The 19,361-nt window shown below is 39.0% G+C and overlaps 1 protein-coding gene across 11 annotated transcripts in view; it reads right to left on the bottom strand.

The window, feature by feature from the left end:
* ZNF521 (zinc finger protein 521) overlaps nt 1–19,361 on the bottom strand; it is a 232,610-nt gene that overhangs the window by 109,542 nt on the left and 103,707 nt on the right. For 10 of the 11 annotated variants that reach the window (XM_069779204.1, XM_069779203.1, XM_069779194.1 and 7 more), the window contains one exon: nt 9,560–9,644. In XM_069779204.1, the coding sequence (XP_069635305.1) occupies nt 9,560–9,644 (85 nt within the window). Of the gene's footprint in view, nt 1–2,526; nt 3,713–8,048; nt 8,075–9,559; nt 9,645–19,361 lie in introns of those variants that run through there. The other variant, XM_069779201.1, reaches the window with a different exon arrangement.

Below are 19,361 nucleotides of genomic sequence, written 5' to 3' on the forward strand. Positions count from 1 at the left end.
GACATGGCTGTACTTTTCTCAACTAAAAGGCTAACCAGCTGCACACAGTTAAACTCTAAATAATGGAAGCTTTTGTTTACTGGGCATATTTGAAATCCAAAAAGAAATGCAAAAACCAGAAACAAAGTCTCAAGTTTTCCTTTTTTTTTAAAAAAAAATGTAATATGCCTACATGTCCAGGATAATTTTTAAATGGATACTTTAGCATTTTTATTATTAGAAATGAGTACCCACTACCACACCAGAAAAAAACCACCAGAGATCCTTATTGTTACTAATGAAGAAAATTATAACAGACATGGTTGAAGTACTATTATTCCCCTTTCTCTCTTCTTGCTGTCCTCAGTGTTATTTACATTGATGTGAATTGCAAGTAAACCAATATTATCCATCTCTCTGTTTTTTCCTTAATTTGTTGACTTTAATTTTAGTAAGTCTTAAATAAGCGCTTACTGAAGATGAAGTAAGATATGCAAGCAAGTAGTCCTTTTATCAACAATTTTGCCACAGAAATACACAAACATTTCAATGGCTCTTCATTAGCAAACAAATCAACAAGTGATATTTTAATGCATGACTTTATTCCATCTCTGTGGGGACCGTAGTTGAGAGTGTGATGTACAGTACAGAGAAAGGAATCATCAGCCACAACGTCCCAGGGCTCTATCCATTGAGGACTTCTCAGCCTCTGCTTAAAGAGTGCATTTAATTGACTGATAGACAGTAGCTTCTTTGTTCACAGAAGACAGCGAAGTAATGGCAGCTTGAAAATCGTACCATCTACAGGATCTCCTGAGACTAGTAACAGGGGGATATGTGTCAGGAATAAATAAATAATCTAATTATTAAGCCACTTCCTGTCAAGTTAACTCCAATTTGTTGGCTTTTGAAGGCAACAAAACGAGGCATTTTTCCTCATTATGCTTCTCTTTTTATACCACTGGTAATCACAGGCGGATTAAAGGGTGCCTGATTGGTTTTTTTGTCAAGGAACTGAGAAGCAGCCAACAGTACAGAAAAACAGAGTTGGGGTTAGAAGAAATTTCATGCTTGTCTCCTTTCCAGCTCCCTAACAGCCCACACTGCTGCCCCATACAGTGCTGCCAGCTGTACAGCAAATGTGTACCCCTCCAACGGCGGCCTACCAGGCCACAGGCTCCATCCTGAGAGCTGTGAGATACCTTGCAATCTTGGCAGGTAGCTACTGCTGTCATAGGCATAATTCTAAAGGTGACCTACGAAACCCCGTCAGCTCTCCAAATGCAACAATATGAGCAGCTGAAGTTCGACACCCACTCTCCATATTGGCTTCTTTTGTTTCGCTTCCTGCGCTTACATCGCAGGGAGAAACCTCGGGACGTACTCCGTTGAAGAATCGGAGGCTTCTCTGCTAAGAACAGGGACGATTTAGAAAAGCAATGGTTCGGCTACCCTCTGTGCTGACAGCTAAACACGGCCAAAGGAATGTGCTAAGGCTAATGATAAAGCCTGCAATACAAACGGTCAGCAACAAAGAACAAAAGGGAAGGCTGACACCATGCCATTAATTCAGCCCGTGGCGCCCAAGTATTAACATGCACGGTATATCACTGCAGTGGCTCAGAGGAGAATCTTACAGCAGGTAGAAGAAAAGGAACAACTTTCGTACTGCCTGGCGTTACCTCTCGATAGCGTCCCCTTCATCAAAAGCTATTCATACCACGGGCATTTCTGCAGGAAAAATCTAAAGCTTCCATGTGTTTTGCTTCATTTCGTTACAAAATGAACTTCAACCTGAATTGTGGCCATTTTTCAAATGCTTCTTTTAGTAGTATTATCATTACTATTATTACTACTACTATTATTATTATTATTTAATAATAAGACCTTTTCATTCTATTTTATTAGAATTTTTTGAGTCCAGTGTGTCCCCCCCATCCCCCCCAAAAAAAAGGATTCATGGATGTTTGCACACCGTCTCCTGACTTAACCATTTGAGATTTTAAAAGCCCGATGGTCTTTCCTAAAAGCTGTCTCAAAAAGCAAGCAACCGTTCCTGCTTCCAACTCCTGAAATGAAGCACCAGCTCCAAGCAGAACACCTCGGTCGGCAAAAGCACGCAGCCAGGGCGGGGGGGGGGGGGTGTGCCTGTAGCCCAAATAGGTGACACACATAACCTGAAGCCCAGTGAACGGTGCTGCTCTAGCATGTTTACATCTGCCTTTGCCATTTCCGAATACATCTTGAATTTTTTGTTAAATTGCGCAGATAATTAAAGCCTCTTCATATTTACAGTCTGCTTCATTGGTACCATGAATTCTGTTTTCAGTTACTGTCTGCAAATTCCCTCTCTGCACAATTTCATACTAAGCAATAACACTTCATTTTACATAAGTTTTATCTGATGTCCCCATACAGAGCTGCCAGCTGTACAGCAAATGTGCAGCTCTCAAACTGAGGCCTACTAGGCCACAGGCTCCATCCTGAGATCTGTAAGGCACCTTGCTGTCATTGGCAAGCGTTCCCTGCTATCGCTGCTACCATCGCTCCACACTACACACAACTTAAAATCATCTGATTATTAGAATTTGTGGTCCACACTCCATTTTAGCCTTTATTTAATCTATCCCCAGATCACACATTTGTTTAAATGTTTTGGCTGGTTTACAAATCATGCAGCCATCTGCACAGTAGGTGTGACACCATTTTTTAGACAAAAGTTACATTACAAAACAACAAAGATAAAGTCATTTGAAATGCTTTGGTGTTTGTTATTCTGCCTGGTTTGCTTGGACCAACTCTAAGAAATAAATAGAATTATCTGTGTAAATCGATGAACATCTATGAAAAACAACACCCAGCAGAACGCAGAGCTTGCTCCATTACCTACGTTAATATCATGACAGCTGAGGAGAGATGACCTGGCCCACTTCTCATCTCTCCTGTACAGATGGCTATTAAAGAGAAAGTATCCCTTTTGTATGGTCCATGCAGAAACCCTTTATGGGCTTTTCAAATAAGCCAGCATTGCCCACAGGAGAGTAGCTTCCTGTTAGTATTAAACAGCCCAGATTTCGTCTATTTTGTAACCCAGCTCCTCACAAAATAAACCTACGTTTTCTCAGATTTAACTCCAAATGCTCATTTTCCTGGGCATTTCAATTACATCTCCTCATTTTGCAGACAAGGTGACCAAGTTTCCTCTAACTTTTAGACAACTTCTTGCCAGCTCTGCCTGTAAATAGGAGATTCCCAGGAATCCAAATGATTTTCTGATGCTAAGAGGGTACAATCAATCTCTTCACTATAAATTGACAACTTTCATTTCTTACTACTCAGGAATCATTGAAAGATGACTGACAAAAGGAACTCTCCACCTCCTTCCCCTCTAGTGTGTAGATGCGTATCTTTGGATTCTTTTTCTCCAGACCTCGGGTAAGAGGGACTTCACATCATCAGTTTTACTGTAGAGTGATTAAACTGATGCTCTGAAGATGTATTACTTGAGGTCAACACGGTGCAACAAGTTATTAGTTGCCCAGTACAGCTTTCTGCATAAATGAAAGGAAAATCATGGGTTTTAATTACCTTACACATTAGACAAATAACAGAATGTATGAATGCCACATGACATTACAACCAGGCTAAAATTTTCTTGGGCTTCAGAAAGCTGATTGAAGTATTTCCTTTGTCTTGATATCAGTGATGTTGTCCACATGTACTGTAATGTACACTGCACAAATGTGAGGCAAATAAGATGATTTATTTTTATAGGTTTATTATGCATGCAGTTAATACATGCATAATGCAAACATGCATATCCACACAACACACAAGCATATATACATATTATATACTTATATCACTGTCACTGAAAAAATCAAAAATCATGAGTTGCACTAAAATGTGTCTTTATGTCTTCTAATGGTTACATACTACTTGTTATTGTAAAACACAGCTGTAAAATTTCTTTGCAGAGAAATTAAAATGTTAGATCCCACTTTCAATATACTCTTCTTTTTAAACTACAATTGTTCCAGCATAGATTTGTTTACTTGGGGTTTAATGAAGTATTTGCTGGTGTAGAATTCTTCTTGTCAACTGCAGGGTTGTTTCATCCTGTTTTCCCACTTGCTTCCTAACTTTGGTGCTCAGCATCTTTTTTTCTTTCCCTTCATTTCCGCCTCCTGCTCACACCTGCTACCTTGCTCAATGCTACACAACATCCTCCCCTCAAAAACAAGCTCCCCCCCTCACCACAACAGACTTCACAAAATGTGTTTCATACATGATACTGAAAAGATTAAAGAAAGAAAAGTCTGTTCACTTATCAGAAACGACCTATACAGAAATTGTCAAAAGTAGGGTTGCAAAAAGGTACTGAATCCTGACCGTGACACCCTTCCCCTTTGCTCCTCGACTCCTCAGAGGGGTAGTGGCTCTTGCTATGACACTGGGGCTTGCTTTCTTCATCGACAAAAGTAGCAGCAAACTACAAAGATTGTGGCTGTTTCCCCTTCCTTTTATCATTCTCTTTGTCAGCCTGATCAGTCCTCAATGGTAAATGTGCTGCTCTGTTGTGCACAGCCAGCGGCTCGCAATTTGCTCACTATGTTTCATGAGACAGTTGTTTGTGGCTGTTTGGAACACATTTACCTCTTTGGGGATTTATGCGCTAGTTGCAATGCCAACCTCCATAGTGATAGAGATTTCTTTCTAACTAAAATAGATAATTAGAAGCTGGTAATTATTGGTCAAGAATTATCAGAGTGAAAAAAATTAAGCTCTTCATAAATAGTTCTTGGCAATGTCATCTCTTTACATTATCTCATGCCTAACAGCACTTTACTCAGAGCACTTACAAATTTACACTACTGCTGTTGAGCCTCATAATTTTATATGGAGTAATTCCTTTTCTGAGTTAAACATGTCTGAACAAACTCCCCCAGTTCTAAGCCACTCTGTGCATGTGTGCAAAAATCCTAGGCAACTGTTACGGCAACTGTTTTGTCTATTTACACTGAACTGCATCAGATACTACAGATGTAAGGGAATCCGTGGAAGAAAAAACAATGTTTAGCTTGTCTGCTTAAAATAACAGGGAAAATAATAGGAGGAGCAGTGGAGTGCAGCAAACAGAACACAAACAATGGCAGACTCTCTTTCTACCCTCTCAGGTCAAATGCCAACTGTAAACTATGTGATGAAAACAAAGGGATGCCAGAAAGCTTCCCTCTTTTCTACAGACACCATGCACCCCGAAATAGAGTTTTCTCAAAGCAAGCTGCTAAAAATGCTACATATTCCACCCGGAGGGAAAGGTAAAAGAAAGAAGGCAGCTGAAGAATTACAATTTATGCCAGCACTTCCTAAACCCATATGAAACACGCCTGGGTTTACATTTCTTCCCTTCCCACTCAAAAGCTGAGAAATTGTTTTACCAACAAATTTCAATACACACACCGACAAACATGTTTTCATTTAGCAATCATCCTCATGATTATCCAAACAAAAGTATATGCTTACATCTAGCTCCAAAATAATGCCTAAACAGAGGGCCTATTTAAAAAAGCCCACGGTTTGCCTTGCTTTCTGTCCACTGACATCCCCTAGCCTAAGCTTGAATCAGTGTGTAGTTTAAGCAAACACTGGTGTTGCTTGGCAAAGCACAGTGTCTAGAAATGTGTGGACAGATCTGGCAGGCAGCACTCTTGAACTTTCACTCACTTAACGCAGGCAAGGAATTCCACTTCTTCGCTTCTTTGTCCTCATCTATTCAATTAAAAAGCCTTATTGCCCTGTCCCATCACAAAGATGCTGGGAAGATTCAATTAAAGGCTGCAGAACAGTTTTAAAATGGGAAGTTCTAGAAGTAATGAACATGTAGTTACTGAGGAAAGCCATCCCTATGACAACTTTTTAATGTATAACTTGTATAATAATTAATGTAAATTGTACTGTTGTCAAAGATACTTAAGGTTACACTTCACTGGGTCATCTGCTGATTTTATTTTCCATTAGGTGGCATAATCCCTCTTGTTGAATTGATTGAAAGGTATAATAAAATCTGTAAAAACACTATATACCCTTCTAACAAAGAAGAGTAAGAGGCTTTTCACATAGCCTCTAATCCCTCTTCCCCTGCTAAATGTCTAGTTGAGATTATATTTGATTAGACAAAAACACACACATACATACAACCTAAAAATACCTACCCTCAGTGGAGCTATTTTAGCCAACAAAGTAATTCCAGTTGCCTTATTTAAAAGTCTAAGTTTCACACTGGGGTTTTATAAACATATCTTTGCCTCAGTGACCTTCCATAATGCAACTTCTCTTTGTGGATATTAGCAACGTGAACTCAGTTTACATCCTGGGATCGTGTTCAAGGGGCACAGTAATTAGATGGGACACCATCAACTTTTCCAGGCTCCCAAACTGCTAAAATGATGGTGAGTAGCAACTGTTTCCCTCAGCTGGCTGAGCATGTATCCCCATCAGTGGCTCCCACCCATTTCTGGGTGGAGTTTGGCAGATGACTTTACACCTTCTTGTTTGTCCCATGGTCTCAGCTGCCTCCCCTTTTCTCTTTTACCTGAATTACAATGATGGAGTCCTTCAGGTAAGAACACACTACATCCATCAATAACTGCAACACAGATAATGCTAACATTTTACTATGAGAGGAAATAACAGTTCCTGACACTGTATGATGAAGTTTGCAAAGGCATTTATTGCCCCTACATTTGATCTGGGGATTATCACACTGTTTGACTTCTAATGCCTGCCTTCCCAGATTGCTTTCCCTCTCCCTCGCATTTAGAGTCCTCCTTTTTCTCTCTCTTTCTTCCTGAAGCTTTCTCACTTTCCCTTCCCCAGGGGAGTGAAGACACTACTGCTTGTTCTGCTGACCTCCTACTAGGAAAGCAGGGCAAGAAGACATATTTTATCAGATACATGTAAAATAGGGAGGGATCGATGTGTTTAGGAAACCAGTTTTTTTTGTTTGGTAAATGTGCTGTGTCAACAACTCAATATTCACTTAAGTGTTTCATCTAACATATTTTTCAATCTACATATGGATATGCATGCATATATCTATGGGTATATCTATGGGTTATCTATTATGTATATTCACACAAATGTGTTTGCATGCATGTTTTCTGTGTAATATATGAATACTATAAGCCTACCTACAGATGCACATAAACTAAGGCCAATTTTAAATGTCTTGATGTCACCCCTTGAACCTTCACTCTAGACAGAATACAGTCTTGGAAAAAGGCCTATGAGCAATGATATAAATTAAAGGGGAGGAGGGAGAGTGAAATTAGAAAGATAGCTAAGGAAAAATCCAATTAGTGGTGAGAAGACTAACAAAATTGGAGATCAGAAATTATTTCTCCCTGTGCTTCGATTCCGAGGTCACATTCAAAACTCTCCGGAACGCTGATATTCCTTTCACTCCACCCCAACACAAAATCCCCTTGCATTTGCTTAATCGAGGCTACATCATTAGGAGCTGCACTGTTAAGTCTGGCAGTGCAGATAAGAATCTTCCACTGAACACAGATTACCACAAGCATGACCGGCAAATCTCCCTGCATGTTTTGCAAGCTCCTTCTTTATTTCACTGGGAAGATTTTATATTAAGCACGTTTAAATCTGTGTCACTATGGTTATGCCATGAAGCAATATCATGCATGATTAGATACAACACAGACAAAACAATTAAATATTTTTTAAAAGATTCTCTTTCTCATTCAACCTCATCCAGCTTTTAGAAATAAAACATAGGCAGTTAATAGCTTAGTTTAAGAAAATCTCAGTCTTTTCAGATCTGCAGGCTGAAGCTAGCTAACTGGATTTGTCCTGCTTTACTGACTCTCTCCTCCTTTCTCTCCTCCCATTCTGATCCTTTACTAAAACTCATCCAGAAAACAGAGATAAAAAAAAGAAAATGTGAGTATTTAATGAAAGAAGTGGGCTCCTATTCTGAAAATGTGAGGCACTTGACAAGTAGGTGGCAAGCAAACACACCATTCTGCCATTCCAGCATCATCCCTTACCCACAGTGTCCATATTCCCTGTCACACTGGATTCAAAGAAAACAGTAGAAATGGTGAGTTCTGTTGTTGGTAATAACCTGCTCTTAAATTCCACGTTACTGACCCAGATTGAATACTGTGAAGCAGTTCAAATTATCTCCTTCCCAAAGACTCCCCAAAATATCAAAACTAAGGCTTAATCCAACAGGCAAATCACTCTGCTCCTTTATGAAACCAGCTTGTCATTTGCATTTATTCATTTTTATGAAAAGTATACAAAATGTTCATGCTCTAAATGTATTAAAACTTATTAATAAAGTACCTAGAAAAATGGGCTGTTAAGTTTTGGCAGATAACTTTCTTCTACAGTGCAGCCAAATTACTAGTGCTTATGGAAGAAATCTGCATGATACCGTGAAAGAAAAAAAAACGAGCATCAAACTAAGTATTTTTAAGTTATTAAATGAAAAAACCCAGCAAATTCTCTTCTGTTGGATATGTAATTACTGGCTTCTATACCATATCGTTTGGTCTGTGCTTTGCATGCTTTTCTATTATTATAGCAAGAAAAACAGCATAAGGGAAGCAGGAGTATAAAATCAATGGTACCCATCTCTGTCTTGAAAAGTGAAATTTGGAAGAGACTAAAAACAAAATGAGACAACCCTGGCAATGTTATCTTATTAGCAGGCAAATGATGTGCTTGATAAATTTAATTGGCTGATAGAACTCTTAGTTCTATTACTGAGTGGTTACCAAATTGAAAACATTATGGGTAATCCTAGGGGAATAAGCAAATAATAGAAAAATATGAATATCAAAGAAAAAGCAGCTTTTATTTTATTCCAATTTACAACTGTAACAGCCTTGTAAACATCAAGCCAGGCTTGGTGTCAGGAATCCTAAACCACTTTTTAAAATGCTTGTACCTTAAAGAGCAGATTCCATTACTGAATACTACAATTCCCTATTTTTTCAAATAAATGATAGTATTTAATTGTATACAGATACACTCAGTTTTTTTTTCCAGATTGCTCAAACACAACAAACAATACTATTTTATGGCCATTTAAATTATTTATGTTTCCTAATGACAAAAACTCGCCAGTTTTGATTTTGGTACCAAGGTGCTTGAGAAGTACACAGTAGTGTCATTACCATAATAACTTCTGAAATTAAAACGTGTCTAAAACTCTATGGAAAGCTAACATCCAGTTCATTAACCATTCCTGTTAGTTTGTTTTCAATAATGCAAGAATGATTAGAAGTTTAATTTGCTAATCACCTGTGTTTTGACTGGCAGTGGATATATAATTCTCTGCAGAAGTCTAAACTAGCCCTTGCAGAAAATAAAATATGCTAATGCTTTATCAAGTCTAATAATATGAATAAAAAAATCAATCATGCCTAGGTTAATCATTGATGGATGCACAATTAATTTCTCCTTAACTCTGTTTAATTTCAGAGGCAATGATGATTATGAGTAAAAGAAATGGCTATCTGTCTTTGAGAAGTTTTAGTGCTTCACTTACCAATCATGTGGTTTGCAACATGAACTTGGATATCCCATTCATTGTAGAAAACCATCTGACATTTGATGCACTGGTAGGTCTTCTTCTAAAGAAACAAGGGTAGATAAAATTTACTGAAACATACAATTGGAACCATTTCATTATAACTCAAAATACTGAGTTCAAAGTGGTCATTTAAAGCTCTCCAGCAGTGTTTTCATTAAGGCTTAATTATTAATATTAAAAAATAACACTCTGCAGTTCTGTACTACCTTTTATCTAAGTTTCCTGAAACTCTATAGAGATTGTTTTTTTTCAACTTCCTAACTCTATGGACAGACCAGTATTGCTAAAACACCAGCTTTATATTCATGGAAGGCAAAATGCAATGAGGATATGTGGGATATCATCCAAACAACACCGAAATCAATGTGAATCCTTCATTTTATACCAATGCATTAGGCCCACTACAGAACTGGGGAGAAGCCAGGAACAAACACAGAAGTCAAGAAATCTGCTTCTCCTTCATTCTCAACTGGGCTGCTCAATCTCCTCCTTACCATACATTTTAAATGGCCCATCATGTTGCCATCTTTCAAGGATGAAAAAATCCCTGCTATTCTGGACAACTGGTTACTGCATCCGGGCGGTTGCTTCAATATCTATTGGCAAGCCTGTAACTAAAACTGGGAAGGTTGGCTGGAAACTAGCCAGAGAGCAATCCTTTTGGCCACATTAGATTGGGCCTGACTTACTTAAAAATCATGGTGTATGCAGATCAAATTTCATTATAAACCAGGAAATGCATTACTCTGCTCTCTTTGGTGCACAGGAGAAGTTTTTCATTTCTGTCTTGGTGTCTTTCAAAAAAGATTTGCTATTTCACTTTTCTACAAGGTATATCACTTGTCCAAGACATTTCAACATCCTAAGAATGTGACTGTATTTTCTTTTATTATTTTTCTTGACCTGAATTGGCCAGAGATTTGACATTGGAAAGCATTGCTTTAAAAGTGAAAAAGAGGAGTATATTCAAAAATAAGACTTTGGTTTTCCATCGTAAGGCTTAAAATCTGCAGTTATCCAGGCATCTAATGAGACAAGTCAGATTCATAAAATTATTCAACTGCATAATTGTAGTATCAAGGACTCAAGTCCTAAGGTAACAGTCCTGGAGAGCTCAACTGTTGTTTTGAAGATGCAATGAAGGCAAGGTAAGCCCTGAACTGCCACATCAAGGCAGTAACTCAAGAGACACCTATCTTTATGTACAGCCACAGGCACCTTGCCTACATCAGCAAAAAGAAAAAAAAAAAAGAAAAAGAAAAACATATATTTTTTAAAGAACGTAAAGTCATAAAAAGCTGGTACAGATGCAGTAAATTGCAGATTTCATACATATTATTTGGGGAAGAAGTAGGGTTCACCGGATAATGTGCATCAAAAACACAGGCTGTCTTCTATATATTTAACTTCTGAAGAATGTTATGTAGCTGGTATTAATGATTATATTTTTAAAAAAAGGTGGTTTTTTTTTTCCCTGACTCTAAACATTATTAAAGACTTGATGGATTTGTTATCAGCATCTAAATTTAGATGCCCTATCCCAGACAGATAAGGTGCCCATCCATTAAGTACCTTTCTACTTCAAGCCTGTAGGCAGGAATATAAAGACTTTTTAAACATATGTCATTTTGTCTTACCAAGTTAACTGAAAAATTAGTGACTAATCAAAGTCAACTCTGAAATTGAGTGTTCCTGTGGGCTCCTCTTTCCAAATCTCCCATTGCTTCTCATACACAGAGACTATTTTTATTTTCTTGATGACAGTAACGAAATGTGTTGCATTGCTTCTCGGTGGAAACAATGACAAACATTTTTGCCTTTTTTTCATTTAAATCGACTTTAGATTTCTGACATGTAACCAAGTTAAATCCTTATGTAGACAAACAAAATCAATGGACACCCAGAAAACAAATCTGCTTTGACTTAGTTTTACAGTTATGATTTCTGAAGCCTGCTGTTTTAAAAGATGCAACACTTTTTCTCTTTTTTGTTGTTGTGACAATACTGGTAACATTGGTAGAAATTCAGATTCAGTCTAAGGATTTCCTATTATATGTTGGTAAATTTAACCTTACTGCACTACATCTAGATCTATCAAAGACCTCTAAATAATGACAGTCACGATCAACGATTTATTATGCTAAGCTCTTTACAAGATGCTTTTTGATGCTGACATATAGAACAACAATATTGCATAAATAACAATCACTCTCCCTTTTTTTAAAACATTGTTTCCCTTTAGAACTAGTTAGAAAATATTTCTTACTCCCTGATGACTGGCACTATATATTGTTTATTAGCATACCCCTACCATTACTCCTGATATGTGACTTTGTTCAAAAACAAAGAAACATAAACTTAATGGCTGGTCTTTTCTCTTGTTAGCACAGCAACGCAGAGTGCATGTCAAGAATTGTCAGCAAAATTATGACTGATGTACATAATGACAACACATACAAAGGTTAGGGTTTTTTTGAAGTCTAATGCCAAAAAATAAAGTCATTTGACAACAACAAAAAAATAGTAATTTACTAGCACTTACTAGCCTCTTGAAAATTATCTGACATATTTGCAGAATCGCACACAGAGGTTTTCTTTTTATCCTGAAGGGAAGAATGTTTTTGTGACTGCTGCTTGATCAAACACTAGTTCTTTCTTGTTTTCAAACATATTCTAAAATGTTGACATCAACTTTTATTAGCTCAACACACACTCATCTCAAAGTCTCTAAACTTGTGCATGGTTAAGTTTTTATTTTAAAAGCAAACTCAGTAAATTCCATTTACTCTTAGATTTTCAAATGATCAAACCCAGTCATTTTCACACCACGTTGAACAAAACCCACATACTTATTTCCATATGTTTCGCATTCTAAGGAAGTCCTTTTTAACTGCAAGTCTCACAAGCTTTGTCAGAACCACGGGACCTGTAACTGCTCACAGGAGCTCCTGGGTCCTGATGTGCTTCGTGGCTGGTCCCAATTCCCTACCAGGGTGAGATCCGGGAGGAGAGCCAGCCCCTCCTCACTCTGTGTTCCTACAAAGGGGAAGCTTGCAGGAATAAGACAGAAATGAGCTCTGGGGTATTGCAGCTCCATGCCCTCGCCTGGACAGTCAGGGAAGAAGCCTTGCAGCACTTGTGTAGCGCAGCACAGAAGAAAAATTGTGTTGTGACTCAAGGAGGCATCTGAATCTCTCTCTCGAGTCTCCAGCCCTTTGCAATACAAGATGGCTCCACAGAGAAAAAAGCGTGGGGCTGTGACAGCCATCCTTGCCTTGCTGCAGATGTTTGCAGGGAGGAACCCTGGCTGAGCTCCCTGCCCCTCTGCCCAAGTCACCTGTGTGTACAGAGGCCTCAGCAGGACAGAGTGGGCACCTAGGCCTTGCTGCTCCAGCTCACAGCCCAGAGCATATCAGCTCCACACAATGATGAAAGGTGGATGGCTGAGGGCACTTACACCCTAACCTGCCACCACTGCATTTGCCAGAGTACACCTGTCAGCCTCTTACAAGAGAAAGAAACACGACAACACTCTCCTCCTCCCCTGCAAGCACGAAAACAAACCCATGTCCATTTCTTGTTACAGAGTAATTCTTATCAGCAAAGGTGGGCCACAGAAGAAAGACCCTTACCAGTGCATTTCGATATGGACTTAGACAGGCCCAGTACAGTATCTGGAGAAGCTGTACTGCACTCTAAACTGTGCCTTGTTGCAAAACTTCCAAAGATTTGTTCCAGAGGAGAGCAACACATACATTATGAGATAGGATTAAGAAAGTGGTTTAACTTTTTCCTTTTATTTCTTATATTATTGTGGCCTCATCTTTTCATAAAAACTCTTCAATAAACAAGCCCACAATCCTTCACTAAACCCCCTCCTGTCAAGAACCTAAGTGCCAATTTGTCTCCTACATGCCACGTGTAAATCTGAAGCCCAAGTCGTTTCTGGGGCCATTCAAAAGTGTTGTAGAAGAGTAACTGCTTGGACTAGATGTCTCACAAGAGCACTGGGCAATCTGGTTGCCTCTTGCATTCCTCTTCACTTGCATTCCTATTTTCAGAACCAATTTAGAGCCTTCTGGCATGCAAAGCTTCTCAGTGACTACATTTAATGAGCTTTGGATTGGGCCTTCAATCCATGCAGAGCGTATGCATGTGTCTCTCTAACCTTTTGAATAATTAATGTCACCTAGACCTTTAATTATTGTCCTGATCCTCACTTGTCACTTCGCAGATTTCAGAATTTCCTTTCTATAAAGGTGCCCAAAGTGTCCATATCATGTCAAATGAGGCTTTGCTGCTTTTATAAATGGCCCAAGAATATGGTCTTTCAATTGGTACTTCAATTCTGTGTCCAGAATTTTATTTGCTTTTATAAACAAAGTAAAACAACTAATAACCACTCTACCTGAGGATTTACAGTTCTATTCAGAAGTGCTTCAGAAGTATGTAGAAGATTCTTCTGTACAGCCTTCTGTGCCCTGTGATTATCTGAGGTATCCATACACTCTTCTTTTTCTATTCCCTAGCCTCATTATATTACTTGAAAATGAACTGCATATGCTACTTATCTGCCCATGCTCCACCTCCTTGTCAAAGTCATTCAGAATTTTATCACCTGCCTATTTTGTTCTGACATTTCCTCAGTTTTGTACTATCAGGGAATTTCATCACCTTACTACTTATTCTTTCTTCCAGACTACTGATATGCTGCATAAATTCAACAAAATTGGTGCAAATAATGATTCTTAAGGCTTTCCATTATTCACACCCCTCCAACCAAACCTGCTTCAATTCACAAGACTCTTATGCTTTCCATACCCAAGTTAGTGTTTCTTTTCTTTCTTAATCAAACAAAGTATCTCTCCCTATGCCATACTTATTCACGCAACAGATAATTCTTTTGTGCTATACCGTTTCAAAAGCTTTGCTAAAATCCTGGTAAATCATGTTTATAGGCTTCTCTGTCAGCACTTGTGGCTACTCTCTCAAAATACTCTTTATTGAAAATTTTAAGCATCATCATCCTCCTTTTGTGAATCTTTGCCCTCTATCCTTCATTAAATCCAAACTTTCTAGGTGTTGTTCTATCATGTCTTTGATTAGCCTTTCTCTCATGTTCCTCACTGTTTTAAATCAAGCTCACAAACCAGTAATTTCATGCATAATCCTTACATCCCCTGTTAAATGTCTGTTTAGTAGCCTTTTCCGAGGCTGTTGATACCTCTTCTTAAAAGACTGTAAATTTACCTGCTTAGTGTTTCCTTTTATCTTCAGCTCCTTTCTCTGAGAATTTTGGGATGGATATCTTTCTGTGTTTGTAAGTCACTTTTTGTATACTATATTCCATTATATTACACCTGATCCATACTTCATTCTTCTCCGTGGGGAGGATATGCCACAAGATCCACAATGAAGCATTTTTTTCAACAGTATTGGTTGGTTTCCTTGATTATATATACCATTTCTGGATCTCCTGTATCCCCCTTTTAACTGAGTACTTGTTCCCTATATGAAATAACCAAAAATACGTCTTATAGCTTCTAATGCACTGTGTCTACAGTCTCTCAGGCTCAAAGGCATCCCTAGTTTATTCTACAGTGCTTTCACATCTCTCTTGCATGCACTACCAAAAATGGCTTTGACATGTACCTGTTAACCTACCAATAACCTCCTGTTTACACCTAGGTATGTTATTTACCCTTGCCACAGCAGTAAAGGGGACTTTCAAGTTTTTTTCCCCTCAGTTTCAGCACAGACTGAGGGTATGGATCAATGACACAGCTGAGACAACCTGCTGCTGCCAAGAGAGTGCTGTGATGCCACCCCCGCCCCCTCCAATTCCCCTCTCCCAGACCAATCATTCATTCACAGTTTCCCTCACATTAAATCCAGGGTGGAGCTAATTCAACCTGTTAAACCAACAGAAAGGTAACCTGACAAGAGAAAGTGAATAGCTTCCAACAAATCATATGCAAAACCAAGTTAAAACTTGCACACTAACTAGAGCAACTTGCCAGTGCTAACTCCTAATGCTGCCAGCTGATTTTTTACATCATTATTTCATTAAGCATTAGCGGTGTGCTTGGCCCTGCATGAGGCACAAGAGCAACCACAGTCCCAGCTTATTTGTCCATTTAGCCATTTTTCATCATACCTCAGATTATTTTTGACAGGACCTTAATTGAGGATTTCTTTTCTATCTTCCTGGATGCTTATTTTGTCAACCTTAAGCTCTTAAAAAAACTAAGCATATGTTAGCCAGTTTCATTGCAGTTAGCTATTTATCTTTCTTATGGGGCACTGTCATCTTGCATATTTTTCGTACTGACTAATTGCTAACTCTTCTCATTGCTCACACAACACCCTTTAATTAGTATTTCCTGATTGCTTTTAAAAACATGTTCATAATGATTTTATGAGAACTTTTCTGTTCTGCTTTTGTTTAGCAGGGTCTTAAGTATAATGGGGTCTGAGTGTACGTGCCTAGAGAATGATTACGATCAACCCCATAAGGTAAGCAAAACAAAAAATGGAGAAAAACCATTATTTTTTCTGATTCCTTTCATTATGGTTGCTTATTGCTTTAATACACAAAATGTAGAGTCAGAAACACAAATGTTCATTCCAGCAGTCCTTCCTTCTCTAGTCTGCCTGAAGTCGTGGTCTGCTGTTCTGTCTTTCACCTTTCTGTTCTGGATTCTGTATTTAATCAAGTCTGTCTTCAATGTCTCTTAGTTACAAACCTTTCCTTCCCCTGGCTGATGAAGTGCCTTAGCTCACAATGTCTCGCATCGCCACACAGAAAGAACCAAATCTTGCAACATTTAAAAATTGCATCTCTTCCCTTCGAACTCTCTAAACCTTTAACTCTCTCTAGGTCTTTGAAACTCCGTACTGAAGTGAGGTACCCATCAGAAAAGTGACTCTAAAACCTGGCAGCACATGGATGTATATTTATTTTCTCTCAATTACTTTGTATCAGGTTTACATAGTTTATGAGTACAAACAGCTTTAAGTACTGTGAATTTGATTTGGGATCTGAAAAACAAATATGCTTCTTTCTTTCTATCCTAGGGCCTGATCCTGGGTGAGGCTAAGCCTCTGAGCACTGCAAGTATATGTGCTGAGCAGCACTCAGGAATCCGGGGCTGACTGTTTCAACAACAGAACTTTCTGTCAGCATTGCCACCTCTGTCTGTCTCTTTACATTGCACTTAAAGAAGGCTGCCAATCTGAGACCCTCTGAAGGCAGAGAGCTACTAACCCATCAAGAGGCATCCTAACATTCAGCATCTCAGTATCAGAGCAGCCGTGTGGCTGTGGACATTAAGGAGAAGCTATGACCAAGACTGCACTGATAATTTTGCAGATGACGTGACATCGAAGCACAGGCAGTAGAGCGTGACTTGGCAAATCTAAGATGCAAAAAGCTGATATTCTGAGTAAGCTGATAAGACTTTTTTCTTTTTAAAGTTCCTTTTTTTCCTTTGTTTTAAAAAAGGCATATTGAGACAGACTGTCATTCAATAAAGCCACAACTTTCTTCAGCAACAATCAGCAACAGATGCAGCCCAATAAAATTAATAGTTTGCAAGTATGCACAAGAGAATACTCTTTTGTCTCTTTTCTCCATCACAAATTTTGTAAAAGCTCTCTGGATTTTAACAGAAAGGCAAAATCAGGGGCTTTTTATGTACCTTATTTTGTTTGACTTAAATGCTAAAACCACTTTTCTCCCACACTATGGAGAATTAATGCTGATTAATTTCACCTTCCAAAATGTGACTCAGGACCCTCCCCCTGCCCTTAATTGTCCATTTCCAACTCAACCTTTATTCCTGCAGAATTCTGGGCTATTACTTAACAAGATAATTTAATCCTACAGAATAGAACTTGTGCTCAAAAATATGCAACATTAATATTAATGTACAAACAGAAATATATTACTCATACATAATATATAAGAAATTAATTTTCATTGAAGTATCAGGAGAAGGATTAAACCCCTTAGATCCTTCTCATGCAATTAGCTCTGCACTTGGGGAAGTCAATGGGACTTCACAAATGAAGGCTTCACATGATAACACTGGCAAGACTGGGGCTTTACAAAGGCTTGCCTACACTACGGAATATGCCACGAACAGAGTTCTACAATCGTATTGCTGTAATTATAGTGCTACCCTGTATGGATACTCTTAGGCCACATCAATGTTAACAAATATACTGGTAGCATCTGAGCTGGCACACAGCTGCTGACATTGCAACGATGCTTGACTGCGTGCCCAGTTGAAAAACCTCCACTGGGGCAGCGCAGCTGCCCAAGGAAGTGGTGTACCAGCAAAACAAGCACTCCGCTGAGCCAGACTTCAACGCTATCCACAATGATTTGTGTCTAGCTGTTTTTTTCCTATGAAGACATACCTGCTTTCCTCTAAGGGAATTAAGGGAACTTCCCAGAATTCCCTCTGTCCTATTTCATAATCTTTACTTTCACATTACTTCTTAAAATTCCAGCAGTTCCTCTTAGGTACACCCTGTAATAAGGTCTGTTTTTTGTTTTGTTTTTTTTTTTGCATAGGGCTTCAGTCTACCATTTCCCTATCAGAAAAAAAAGAGATTGCAGAGTTTGTTTCAGAAGCAGAATGTATACTTCTAGGTTTGCAGGACTTCAACCACTCAACCACCATCACACAAACTACCAGCTGTGAAGCAGGTAGCATAAGAAAACTGAGAAGCTCTGGTTAAGACATGATAGTTCAGGAAAATCAGGCGATGCAGACATTCCCTGACTAGGCCTACGAAAGAAGCACCAAGCAGCAGAACAGAATCAATTGCAAGTTGGCCCCCGTCAGTGATGGTTGCAAGGTCTTTGTATGCAGACAGCCATGTTCCTAGAGTTTGGCACTGAACCTGTTCCAGCCATCAGAGCAGAAACCAGAGAGGACTGTTGTAGCAGTGGGAAAACAAGTACAAAAGGAAATTTGGAAGCTTCGAGTCTCAGATCATTCTTTGTTGATGAACCACCCCATTTCCTACTGGAAAATGTAGAGAGGAAAAGGTGGCCTTCCAGGTATGAAAAACCATTAGGTGTGCCTTTTTGCACAGAATGTTGAATCTGGATAATAGGTAAAGAACAGCAAAGTCCATCCCACACCTGATGCCAAAACCATGGAAGTATGATCGAAGGGGACAAATACCTCCTTCTCTCCTACCTCTCACCTTGTTTTTGAGTACACAAGCAGCAACAGACTTTTAAGTGGCCATATTTTTTAAGTGGCTGTATTTTTAAGTCGCTTTTCAGAGGCATTTCACAGGCATTATGAATGATCAATGAATGCATGTGAGGCTTTCATCTTGACAAATTCAGGCCTCTAATAAAAACTGCAGGCAGGGGCTTTTTTCCCAGATTTGTGCATTATTACTGGTAGGACTGTACTGAGATGCTCAGTATCAGGAACGGCCCCACTCTTTTATTCCCTGACTTACAAAGCCATATACTAGCAACAAAGGTTTATCCACCAAGGAAGAACAGGATAACATCAGCATATATCTGGTAGATAGGCCCAAAGGATGGTGGAAACCACAGAACGGCTGAGGTTAATCTCTGGGGTCCTCTGGTCCAGCCCTGCTGCTCAAGCAGGGCCACCTGAAGCTGGACTGTGTCCAGAGGGCTAGTGAGTATCTCAAAAGGATACACAACCTCGCTGGGTAACCTGTGCCAGTGCTCAGTCACCCTCGCAGCAGAAGTGTCTCC

This window comes from Haliaeetus albicilla, chromosome 3 (assembly GCF_947461875.1).
Source record: "Haliaeetus albicilla chromosome 3, bHalAlb1.1, whole genome shotgun sequence".
Taxonomy (NCBI): Eukaryota; Metazoa; Chordata; class Aves; order Accipitriformes; family Accipitridae; genus Haliaeetus; species Haliaeetus albicilla.